This window comes from Manacus vitellinus, unplaced genomic scaffold (assembly GCF_001715985.3).
Source record: "Manacus vitellinus isolate BGI_N305 unplaced genomic scaffold, ASM171598v3 scaffold_1_pilon, whole genome shotgun sequence".
Lineage (NCBI taxonomy): Eukaryota > Metazoa > Chordata > Aves > Passeriformes > Pipridae > Manacus > Manacus vitellinus.
Genome location: NW_021939396.1, coordinates 31852770 through 31866053, shown reverse-complemented (window position 1 = coordinate 31866053; position 13284 = coordinate 31852770). Strand labels below are relative to the sequence as shown.

The following is a 13284-nucleotide window of genomic DNA, read 5'->3' as shown; positions in this document are numbered from 1 at the left end:
CATTTCTTTCCACCTGGGTGCATGACAGCGATGGTACACACCAGATCTCAACAGTTCAGTTAGAATGTAATCCAGAGGCAGACTTAAGGATGGGGCCTCTGGAGCAGGCAGAAGTACATCTGTGGACACAGTCATGCAGTAGTATGTTTATGTTTATGCCCCCAGTTTGCCTTCTGAAAACTTACTTAACTGAACTTTGCAATCACACTTATATGCAAAATGCCTGTGCACATTCTGGGAGGTAAACCCAGAACAGAACCTCAGTTTTAACAGCAAACATCTTCAGCTACAAGTGGCATGGATTTATGCCACAGGATTCAAAGGTATCAATGAATCTTGACGGTGGAAAGAAACAAAAGTCCAAATGCTTCCTGAATCTCTAAATGCCATTCACTATTTGATATTAAGCAGCTATTTACCCTAGTAAGCATTGTAGAAAGTGCAGTGATAACCTTTCCATTTCTCTTTTTTACCAGGCAAGGATTTAAATTCTCAAATCTGGGATGGAACTATTGGGTGATAAAGAATTTTCCCATCTGAACAGCATGTCATCCATGGCAGTACATCTTCCTGTGTTTTCTAATGACTACACCAGTTTTGTACAGTGTGAATCACCTTCTGCTAATTTTAAATAAACAGGAAACACAATTGTTCTTTTGTGGAGAATAACGTATGTTAAGTTCTCAAAGAAAATGTCTGAATTCAAAAGCGAACCACAGAGAGTTACCACCACATATAGTCATAATTAATTTATTAGCACTGGTTTTGAAACAAATGTAGTCATGTACTTAAACACAGTTTAATTCATGTTTATTTCTACATTTGATATATTACTGTATATTACATAATGCACTGCATATCCAGTAAATAAATAGTAAAACCAAGGTGCAGATTAAGGTAGCAAGGTCAATTTTAGGTTATCAGGAAGGCCAAAATCACATTAGCAGTATAAGGACAGCAAGTTGTAAATGACTAATATTAAACAGTCATTCTATCATTGCTATATGCATGCTAGTACAAATGATCCCTCTGAGAATTGCATACAGTTGTCTAGAAAAGGAAACAGTTCTTCCCTTACATTACAACTTCATGATCTTTCATTTCTTACCTTTCAGGCCTGATCCTGCAGTCCCTACTCAGCAAAACTTCCAACCTCTCTCAGATTAGTTTTGTACTTTTTCTTTAAGCTACATAAAGCCCATTGGCTCTCTCAAAGCATCTGAAAACTAAATAACTAGAGTCTAATTTCTAAAAATTTAGAAATTCTGAAAATACTGGTAACAGAAAATAATGTCATTGCATACAGACCTAAGTGTACTAGAGCCAAATCCAAGATCAGATCTAGACAGAAGCCTTGGGAACTGCCAGGACAGCAAGGTTGGCATCTGGTGAGTTAGGCACTTTCCTGATTAGGCAGTCACTTTTAGGATCACAGTTTTGAATGTAGACATCTTCAGTCTCCTTAAATAATGTTTTGAGCAGCTGCATCCTCTTTTTGGATCTGGCCTTTTTTTATACTTGAATACATGATGTATCACATTAACATTATGCAAAGACAATAAGAGAAGTGACCCTAAAGTAAAACAAAATGATAATACAACATGATTTCACAGCCATGTCTAGAAGAAGCTGTTGGTTTTTTCTGTGCTTGGGTTAGGCACAGTTGTTTTAACAGCTTTTAACACTGTATCCCATTTACTATTCTTGTGCTCTAACTGCCTTTTCCTAAATTTGTGCTGAAATAAATCATTGCTGTCTTCATCCTCAGCTTCTGACACTATTTCCATTTTCTGGATAATCAATTTAATGAGGTCATGTTGCTTTTCCAACAATGTTGATATATCTTTGAGCCTAAAAAAAATAATAAAAAAATGCATACATCAGGTTTTGTCATTTGATTTCAAAGGACATTTAACTCATTAAAATTACAAAGACCTGACAGTGCTTAACTTCACCCTTCTGACAGTATTTAACTTGACCCTTCTGCTAACAAAGACTATTGTCTGGAATATATTTAATTCTTCAAGTTGTGGTAGGTACTTCTCTAGGTTTCAGGAAATAGAATTAAAGAATAAGTTCCTGGTTCTTGGGAAAAGTAACTTATTATATAGTTAAGGTAGAAGCAACGTCACTCTCAGAATAAAATTGTTGCCAGTTCTATCAAAAGTTTTACCTACTAATCTATTTTCTTGTCTGGCAAGAAAAAAGAGCCAAAGTTGCAATGGTAATTAAGCATCTACAAACATTTAGCAAAATTCAAAACTATTTTTTACAGCATATGAGGAATACTGATGAGGCACTGACTGATCTCTTTCAAAGGGTTATCCAAAGTGCAATTGATGCAAATAAATAGTTAACGTAAGTTAGCATCACACATACAGAACTCAGTATCTGTTATCTTTCAAGAATCAATGACATGTTTTTTGAAAATGTGTCTATAAAGTGTCTTTATAAAACTACCAAACAAGCATTTTGAAAATCTAACTTTCAGAATGTCTAGACTGACAAAATTACAGCATTAAATCTACATTGTGACTGAAAAGGTTCTCTGTGAATTGAACTATGTTTGTAATATTGGTTCTACTTGTTTTTACATCAATAAAATAATGCAACAAATACCTGTATTTCTGTTTCAGAACTTCCAGTTCTAATGTTGTATCAGGGCTCTGTGCGTATGTGGTAGAGTCTTCACACCCAAAGCAATACTGGAACACACTCTAAACAAAACATGGAACCAAACTGAAGTAAGTATTATGGTCTGAAAATAGATTAAAATTCCCAAATAGGTGAATGGAAAATTTCCACACAGTGCTAATGTTAAAAAGAGTTTCTGTTATGATGGGGCTTTTTACATATTAAAACATTTATTTTGCAATATTTTTTTATCAGAAAATTCAGTCTACCAGCAACAGTTGAAATTAAATGTAAAAAAAAAAAAAAAAGAAGAAATGCCAAAAGGGAGTCATTCTGTTTTTTATCTGAACATCTTCTGTAGATTGTCTTGCTTAATACAGTTACAGATCACTGAGTTTTCAAACACTAATTATATCTGAATATGGCTTCACTCAAACTGATTTATCATTTTCACTGACCTTAATCAACGTTTAATCACAATTCCCTTGATGTTAGTTAATGATTGAGTCTTATTAATGCAGTGTTCCTAGCAATCTGTGTACAAAGTCAATCATACCTCATTTTGGTAAGAATTCTGTCTAATATTGACCATCTTACCATAAATCCACAGTATCTTGGCCTGTTGGGATATACAGTGATTGATTCCTGGTCCACCCGACTTAAGAACCAAAATGGTAGCTTCTTCTCTAAGTTGGTGTGAAGGTTAACCTAAATGTAGTTTTGCATTTAAAATGAGTTATATTCTCTTAAGATAAATACACATTATCATGTGAAAATAATATATTCAAATCACTAGTACTAGTCCACACTGCAAACAATGGTGTAATATTTGAACAGTCCAGCCCAGACACTGAAACTACACAGTTAAAGCAGTATAGCAGTATTATCTTAGCAGAATTAATTATTCCACACAGATGGACACACTTATAACTAATGAGACTTCAGGAAAGCAGAATGAATTTGGTGTCCTTTTGATTCTTGTGTATCTTAACCTTCTTTCCACTGCACAGGTTTTTTAACAAAAAGACAACTCTCCAATTTCAAGCATTGTATTTACTGATTTTGAGATTCTGTTCTTGGAACAGCTCAGAATTCATTGAATTGACTCTTGAAAAATTCCTTAAAAATGCATATCCTTTACAATGACTCATATGATTGATAAAGAGATAAAGATGCCATGTTCACCAGTTTGCTTTACACAGATACTAAGGTATTAATTAGAGATGCTGATGACAAATCAACTAATTATCTAAATGTTGTTCTAACAATGATATCTACTTCCAATACTTGGGTTTTCAATGGTATGTTACTTACCTGCATTGCAATCCTTTTGAGTGCAGCGTATTTTTGTACTTCAGCAATATCCCCAACAGCCAAACCAATCTAGAAATATCAACATTTCATTATCTACTTTTTCACAGTCTGTAATTTCAATTGTATTTCTCATTCACATTTAAATAAAAAATAGAAAATCTAACATTCAAATTAGCTTTTTCCCTGGAATTTAGGAATATTTTTTGCATATTTGAAAAATACATATCAAGATATGTAGAAAGCATTTTTAATGACACCTCTTAAAATAAGAGGCACTTAATAAGGCACTAAAGAGCTACTTCAAAGAGCTGTTAAAAATAACATCCCTTCCTTTTGATTCTTCATTACTGCTGCAATGTTAAGTGTGGCAGTGCTAAATATCTTTAAAAAAATGGAATTGTTTGATTTTTATTGCTCAGCTCATATAAAAATTTTATTTCCTAAAAAAAATTATGTTCAATGGAATATTGCTAAAGATATATTACCTGTTTTCCCCCTTTCTCACCATTATCATGTTTTCTGATTCTTTTTATTCAGGTCAGGCTTGTTAGTCAGTTCCAACACTACTGCTGATTACTGATTTCTGTGCAATGAAGATCTGAGTTTGGGTTTGCTTTCTTTTTTTTTTTTTTTAAATTATTGTTAGTGCTAGGTTTTGATACAACAAGGGGTTGAGCAAAAATCATTGTTTCCCAATTTTCTTTATACAGACCTCAGAATAATACATTGCAGCTGCAATTCAAATTCCATCACAATTACTACCTAAAGATATACCAGATAACCTTGCAAGAGTAAATTGTGTTAAAATACTCAGAATAGTAAACTGGATGGAAAACAAGTGCAGAGAAAGGCGACCTTTTAATATGTTATGAAAATATCAATTTATTAAATAACAAATGAATGTCACTACAGTAATTCTATATGCTAAATATAGAAACCTGCATATAAACCTATGCTTAACCACTTTTTATATTACTAAGTAAATTACTTACTAGCAAGTTCATAAGAAGGATTGGAATAAGCAAGGTAAATATAATGAGAACTGTGTAACTCAGGAATGGATATGGTAATTCACTGCTTAGTAAAGGATCCAGGAAAGCATCATGGTAATTAATGTCTCCCAGCATCATTGCAAATGTCTTCATTACAGAAAGCAGAGGTGTGCTATATGTTTGCTGCAAAAAGAAGAAATATCAAAGTCAAGAAAAAAACTAAACTGATGAAATTTGTAAATAATGTCTTGAGACACTTCAGTCAAAGATAATATTTATAATGATAAAAAATTAACTATGTGATCCAACTAACCTGTGAACCCAAAAGGACAAAGAAACTCAGTCCAAAGGCCAATATCAGGAAAAAGAAAACCACAGCTATCCGAATCAAAGTCCTCAAAATTTCCCAGAACATGACAACATAGATGCCATAGTTTTCAAATCTATGCAACAAGTAAACAGAAAAGACATAGAATCAGTCACAGAATTGTTTAGGTTGGAACAGACTTTTAAGATAATCAGCTCCAACCATTAATCTAGCACTGCCAAGTCCACCCCTAAATCGTTAAATACTGAAGTTAGAGTCCCTTGCAGTTATTTACATAAGGCAGTAAGTAATGCTGATTTTCATCTGTAAAAAGAGACATTTTGCCTCTCTGAGACATTCTGAGATGGCACAAACCGGTTGTACTTTCACATACAAAAGAGTGGAAGTAATCCTACTTACATCAACCCTAAACTGCATAATCTTGTATTTTAAAGCACCAGAGCAGTTTTCAAGATATTATTTTTCATGGATAACATTTATTCTCTCCATAGCCATAGGCAGTACAATATTATACCACTGTTGCACTCAGAATAACAGCATTAGGAAAATACCCAACTTTTTTTCTGCTTCTAGAAGCAGGTAAGTGACCAGAACAAAGAACAACTGGCATTATAATCCATCTATCAGGGAGATGCCTGATTTAAAAGATTTTGCTTCTTACAAAGTAAGAACTTACTACATACATGTAGTTTTCATATAATACAAAGTATGAAAAACAAGCAAACAAAAATAAATGCATTGTTTGCAGAGAGAAGAGGAGTAGCGTACTTTTAAGACACCTGTGTTTCCAACAACAGTGTGTCACATGGCAAGCCTCTCCCATTCTTGACCAACACAAATGTCAGAACACAAATTGTCATAAAGCGGATTAAATTACTTATTCCCCCAAGTCTGAACTTGGGAACTTATGTCCTCTCTCAGATCTGAGGACCCAGTGATTGTTTTATGCTGCAACAACAGCAACTGTGAAAATCCCTCCACATGATTTTCACCCTGAAATATTATGTTCAAGACTGAAAAGGTCAAGTTGGAAATAAAACAAACCTGATCTTCTCTTATTTATTAGGCAAAATTCCATTGAAGTCAATGGAACGACAGGTTGCTTTGGGAAAAGACAGCCTGAATGAGTTAGAAAAATCAGGTATAGAGTTCTACTGCTATACACATGGAAATATAGACAGACCAGGGAGGCATTTCATCTAGCAGCAGCAGGAAGTATGAGCAATCATCTGTTTGTTCTTTACTGTCTAGATTTAACCCTCATTTTGCCCATACCAGACAGGACATGCCCATTCTTTAGTCACCTAAGTCAGCAGACACAGGTAGGACAGGGTTTGCAGCAGAGGCAGTACCATAAAGGTATTCTCTTTGACCTTAACTCTGTCTACAAACCTTGTCCTTAAACATCCCTATTACAGTAAAATGATCCTGAAATTACTCAGCAAATGCTGTGTTTGTCTGTCTGCAAGACTTCATGGGAGTGATTAGTGCATATATACAACAAGAATCAGAAGAATATTTACGCAGTGTTATCACATGGAGTCCTGCTCGGGTGCATTTTTATTAGTCCTAAGCACTACACCCACACTACTTTTTCCTTCCACCTAGCTTTCCTGCTGTTTATAACTCTTGGACACTATTGTACCAGTGACAACATTAGAATAATGAATGTCAGTAAAAAGACCTAATGTCAACTGAAGAAATAGTATCATCCATTATAATTCTTTTATAGGACACAATGGTATAAAGAAGTGGGGTGTGCCATTCAATATGTAAAATGGTAAAGGAATTTACCTTCTCACAGGTATTACTTATAAAAACTGACTTCCTTATGCCTCCTGTAGTTCATATCCTTCTGATCTTGTTTTTTTTTTTAAAGTCAAAGTCTATACAGTACAATGAAAGATTATTTTAGAAAGATAAATTCATGGCTTTGCTTAACTAACATTAAATACTAGTATTTCTTTGGTTGTCAGAACATATGCTGGGATGCTCTACATGAAAAACACTGAAACTTCTTTATGGTTTCATTAGGTTAAAAAATTCCTATGGTCCTAATCTGGAAACTTGTATAGCATGAAAAAAAATAAAAAATACAAAATGGGACTATCAAACTTGGTCAGTCACTGTTTAGGATATGTAAAATATCTGAAAGTATTGAAAGTATTTTATTGTAAAGGAGATAAATAATTTTTACCGTTGAAGGTAAAGCAAGAAGTTCATCCAAGACAAGTATACAGCAATTGCTCCACATTCCCACTGTAAATGAGCTGGTGTATTAATAAATAAAGAAGACACAAAAATTATGCTTGTAGTATAAATTGTCCAGTCCAGTAGATTGGAGTAATCCAACAAATATTTCAATTTCTAGGATTTAAGAGAGACAGATACATATTTACAAATCATGCATCATTAAAGGACTGAATTCAATGCACTACTTAAATACCCTTCTTGCTTTTAATCTTGCATAAATTGGCATTTCCCTTCTAATTAGGGAAAAAACAGATTTAGTTCAATATCATACAAACAGTCATGCAAGTACACTGAGTAATGTTATTTCTCTATGTACTTACCTGCTGAATTAGTTGAAATATTTCTTTGCAGATTCCCAATAAACTCATAATTAAAACTAAACACATACACACCCTTGTAAAGTATGAGTCCTGAAACAAAAATCAGAACACAAACCAAATTAGAAACCATTAAATGAATGTTCATTTCAGCTCTACCTATTACATATACATTATATTAGCAAGTTAAGAAACTCGGTTAGCTTCCTTCATATAAATGTATTACTGTCTAAATTCTGGTTTACTAGAATTTATTGTGCAATTCATGTTATGTGTATTGTATTTAAGCAATTCAAAACAAGTATGAAAGTTTGAGAATTGCCACGATAAATAGTTGGGAACTGAAATTGCAATATCTATGCCATATGTTCATTGTTCTATGTTCTAGAACAAGCAGCAGTCACAAGTATAGAGGCCATGTTGCTGAGAACACAGCTGCGCTGGGCAGGGCACGTCTCCAGGATGAAGGACCACCGCCTCCCCAAGATCTTGCTTTATGGTGAACTTGCCACTGGCTGCTGCATGAGAGGAGCCCCAAAGAAAAGATACAAGGACTCCCCAAAACAACATCTCAGCCTTGGCCATATTGATCAACATAACTGGTTTACTTTGGCCTCAAATCGGGAGGCCTGGAGACATACCATCTATAACGCTGCTGCTTCCTTTGAGAACACACGCAGGATCACTCTTGAGGAGAAAAGACAACGCAGAAAGAATTGTGTCTTGCAGAATATACCACCTAAGGAGTCTTTCTGCTGTGCCTTTTGCAATTGGATGTGTCTATCTCGTATTGGCCTTTTTAGCCACCAGAGTGCTTGTAGCAAATGTGGATAGAGCCTTTCCCAAATCTGTTCTCCATAACTTCACTATTAGATTGTAGTCTCTGGAAAAGCTGTGGAAGTCTTTGGAGAAATTGGAGGTCCTGACATCTGTACGTGGCTGCTCCGTTTGATGTTTCACTTTGCAACTGGCGTAGGCAAAGACAACTTTGTTGTGAAAAGCTGTCTATTGGTATGGATTACAATAGTGGATTTCATCTTAATAAATAACCTGTAGAGTTAATTCCCCACCTGAGGGGTTTATTAACTCATAGGCAGACCACAAATTCATGGCACTCACTTTTCAGTGGTGCTGGAATACACTCAGGTTAAAAAGGGACATTGCAATGGGGCAGGGGCTGAGTTAGGAGTACAGAACCCCATTCTGCAATGCTGCGCTCCCTGTAGAGCTGGCATTCCCCACTATATTGCTATTACTGGGTCATTAGGACACTGTCTCCTCCAGTGCATGGCATTCCATATACACTGCTACTGCTCTAGTCTCTCAGGCAGCAACTTCACAGCTTCCGTTCAGTTCACTGCTTCTCCACCAGCTGGCACCATTCCTCGTTGGAGCTGTGCTTCTTCCACCCAGTCTGATGATTCAAGGACCTGAGTCAGTCTGAGCTATTCCTCAGTCTGTTGCATGCAGCTCCTTTTATTCTCCTATCTTCCACCAGGAAGATGAGTGAGTTAATGGAGCATGAATGCTTGGATTTCTGCTACTTCTGGCTTCTGAATCTTCAAGAATCCCAAATATACTGGACTGGGCTGGGCTGCATATGTAGTTCTCCAGATTTTTTCATATATCAGGATATCCTCATGAACCTTTTATTTCTACTAGCATGTCTTTTTTGAGTTTCTGTTTCAGTTGTAGGTTTTTTCTCTCATTTAGTCCTTTTTCTCAAAATTAAACAAATATTCACTTCAGGGAACAAAGTGTACCAGATGTAAATTTTTCAGAACAGACTGAAAATAAGAAGTGAGAACTGCAAATCATCTTAGAAGTTGCTGCTGAATGTTAAAAAATATACACTTCAATTCTTTTCCTTAGAGTTGCTAGATCATAATCTAGAAATTATTTAAATAATCACAAATTTTGCTATAAAAATCCTAAAAATATTGTGACTAGTAAGAAAAGTACCTCATATTCTAATGGTCTTGCTTCATAGAGCTCTGTTCCATTCAAAGGTCTTCCTGGCTGTATGTGAGTGACCAGAAGAGTCAGTGGGATGAGACCAAGAGAATACACGCCTAAATTCATTAGATGTGCTCGAAACCCATAGGCCATCCTTGAAAGTGAGAATATTAAAGTTACAACACTTAACCAATTTAGAAGAGCATGCATTCAAATGTTAACAGTCAACAATGTCTTCAAGATGAAGAAATAAACATTTCTTGAAATGTCGCTTCGTGATGAATGTATTCATCGAGATTTATGTGGACAAAAGTGTATTTGCCATTCTGAAATGTTGTTCCTTTCCTTTTTACCTTGGCAATCCTTTTATACATTTTTGCAATAAAGAGGAAACAAAGATAGCAGCTGTCTTTGCTGTAAATATCAAAGAATCTTTACTAAATGCTAAGCTACATTTTATACGATAATCATCAGCATATTCTAAACATGCTTATGAGAGGTTTATGGAAAAGGCATTTGCTCAGACAACACTAGAAGTATGTACATCTTAATAAACAACTCTCAGGAACAATAGTCCTGACATGCAGTGTTATCTTTTATGCACATTAAAATAGAGTAGACCCACCATTTCATAAGCAAATATTCTTTACACACAGGATGACTGAGTAGCTCCATGCGGTTGTGTCGTACCATGGCCTACAACACAAGAAAGGGGAAGGATCAAATTTAACTCATCTAGCTAAGAAAATAGCTTACAAAACTGGTCAGGCCACCTTTATCTTAATATTAACCTAATGAAAAGTAAAATATCTGTGACACAGTGCAAAGTTCTTTTTTTTATGCACTCTGGCCCAAAGCTATCTTGCCTTCTCTCCCTGCTAAAGCATTCAGCTTCTCTGTTGCTGCTGTTTTAGTCTCTTTCAAGTTTTAAAATGTGTACAGACTATTTCCAATTGTACCTGTGACTAAGCTTTATTAGTTACATTTAATGAGAATTAATATTAAGTACTAATTAATACATTAATATTTATTAAAAAATATTTATTATTAGACAGGATACCAACTCTAATCGCCAACAGGAAGACCAAAAATAAGCATACAAATCAGAAAGCTTGTTCTGTTAACATTTTCTGACAAAGAATGAGAAAGAAGACTGGCAATGTGAAAGAACAGCAAAATTTGGTTTAGGCACATAAAGTATTCTGCAATTAGCATATGAAAAAATCAGTTTTGACAGGTTTTTAATGCCTTACATTCCAATACATAGTCACTACTATGAGTATGTTTTTCTTTGATGTACTACCTGCACATATAGCATGTTCTCTTGATACATTCATAGTTCAAATAAACTAAGAATTTTTTTTTAAACCTAATAGAAGTTTTATTTATTATTATTTAGACCATAAGAACTCTGGCCCATATTTTATTTCAACATACTTAAAATATACAGAGGTATGGGGCTTTGGAGAAGAAATATTATGATGAAATATTCAAACCTCTTGATTATATCTAAAACAGGGCAGCAGGGAATGATGCCAGTAAAATGAGAACTTACATTTAAAGTGATAAGTGGTTCATAGAAAATATTTTCATCATCCTTTGGTTTCTTGTTAAGTGTCAAGGGACACTGAAGATATCTGAAGTTGTATTCAATCTGTGTAATACACATACACCAGCATTTAAATGTGATGCAAATGATAATTTAAGACTGAGATTTTCTTAATATAAAAAAGGCTATCCTTTAGAGAACAAAAGGCACATTGTGTCAAAGCAGTTAGAACAGTTATGCTTAGTCATTGCTAACAACTCTGCCAGGGAACACATGCTGTCCAGATATACATATGTGACTGTAAAGATGTTTAAACAAACAGCCATTTTAAACTGTAAAAGGAAAAGTGCAAATTTCTTCCTAAAATGTTGCAGTTTTAAATGTCATTCTCAAAACTCTGATTTGTTTTAATGCCAACTGTGAAGAAAAGTTTGTATTTAAAGGTTATATGGCTTTGATAACACAATATAAAGAAAATGTACAATAGCAGAAAATGTGCAAGTTTCTGTTAATGATGTGGACACAATCCAATATAATAATGGATAAGGTTGTTTTCAATATGGTTTCAGAGGTAACATAACTGTAAAACATTCATGCCTCCTTGCCATTGTGAAAACAATCTACTGTTTAAGATTTTGGACAAGAATTTACGAAAAAAGAAACACGTTGGACTTAAATTATTGATGACAATGTACTAGTTGTGATAGGCATGCTTTTGATATGCATAAATAGACACTATGTCTTCTTTCACCACTGTTTTGAAATACCCATAACCTCTGATACTCAGCTTGATTGCAAGAATTATCAGAGTAAAGATAAAGTTTATGCATTGCAGCAGTTTCATGTTATACTTGTTAAAATACACAAGCACGAAGATTACAGAACTGAACTTCAAAGCCATTTACAGCCCAAAGGATAACATATGATCAGTCACCCATGTTTTCTGTTAAGATCTGATATTCATCCAAAAGTGTATCTTAGCCACATAAACTTGACATATACATTAAAGTATACATACTGTATACTTTCAAAGATTTTTTCATTCACTTACATAGAAGTCTCGACTTGTCTTTTCCTCTGAAGACTCAATTATGCAGTTGTCCAACACCAGCTTCACAGATGAAGAGCAAAGGGAATTAAGGTGATATAGATAATGTTCAACAGAAAGAATGTGTTTGGACCAAAAGAAAATTACCTTCAAATACAACAGTCATCCAACAGAAGTGACAATTCAGTCAGATTTTTATGAGGTATGTTTTGATGACATAAAACTCCATAGTTTACATGCAGGAGTTAAATATAAACTGTGCAGTTTACAGGGCTACCTGCTAGTTTACAAGTATAAAGTGTGAAGTGTTTATGAATATACCAAATCACTTGCTATTTTAATAAAAAGCACTTTGTAGTGTTATTTAGCAATTAGCTGATGACATTCATCACACTTATACTCCTTTATATACTACCTTTATACTCTTATAACTCCACTGAACTCAAGAAGCTAAGAACTTTCCTAATACAGAAGAAATTAAACTGGACAAACTGAAACTATCACTAAAATACAATTCAAAAAATTTGTGATTTTGTATTGTTTCTATTTTATAATAATACATATTCCTGAGGACAGCATCAGAAAAACAAGGGCAAATGATGCAATATAACTAATTTCATGTTATTTCATGCAGTCATTTCTTTAATATGGGCAGAAGACTCACTTTAAATGAATCAGGAAGATACTCAACCATTTCCAGCAAAGGACACTTATTGGCACTGGAATAGTGAGAGAATGTCACAACAGCTTCTTCCCACCTGCAAAAAGTATTTTAGGCATTGGAAAATGAATGAATTTCTTGTATTTTAAATTAACTACTTTTAGATTTTTTGAGTTTTATTTAAGATATTATCTTGAAAAATCATAATATATAAACATTTTATATACTATTT

General features: G+C 34.3%; 1 protein-coding gene across 1 annotated transcript in view; it reads right to left on the bottom strand.

The window, feature by feature from the left end:
• Positions 1-886: 886 nt before the first annotated feature.
• The window catches only part of TRPA1 (transient receptor potential cation channel subfamily A member 1), a gene marked incomplete at its 5' end in the record, with an annotated part of 32111 nt that continues 19713 nt past the window's right edge, over positions 887-13284 (bottom strand). The window contains 13 exons of the mRNA XM_029959366.1: positions 887-1851; positions 2620-2717; positions 3232-3342; positions 3949-4017; positions 4941-5123; positions 5254-5383; positions 7466-7635; positions 7842-7931; positions 9801-9948; positions 10420-10490; positions 11350-11448; positions 12395-12454; positions 13056-13149. Of these exons, the coding sequence (XP_029815226.1) occupies positions 1620-1851; positions 2620-2717; positions 3232-3342; positions 3949-4017; positions 4941-5123; positions 5254-5383; positions 7466-7635; positions 7842-7931; positions 9801-9948; positions 10420-10490; positions 11350-11448; positions 12395-12454; positions 13056-13149 (1555 nt within the window). The remainder of the gene's footprint in view (positions 1852-2619; positions 2718-3231; positions 3343-3948; positions 4018-4940; positions 5124-5253; positions 5384-7465; positions 7636-7841; positions 7932-9800; positions 9949-10419; positions 10491-11349; positions 11449-12394; positions 12455-13055; positions 13150-13284) is intronic.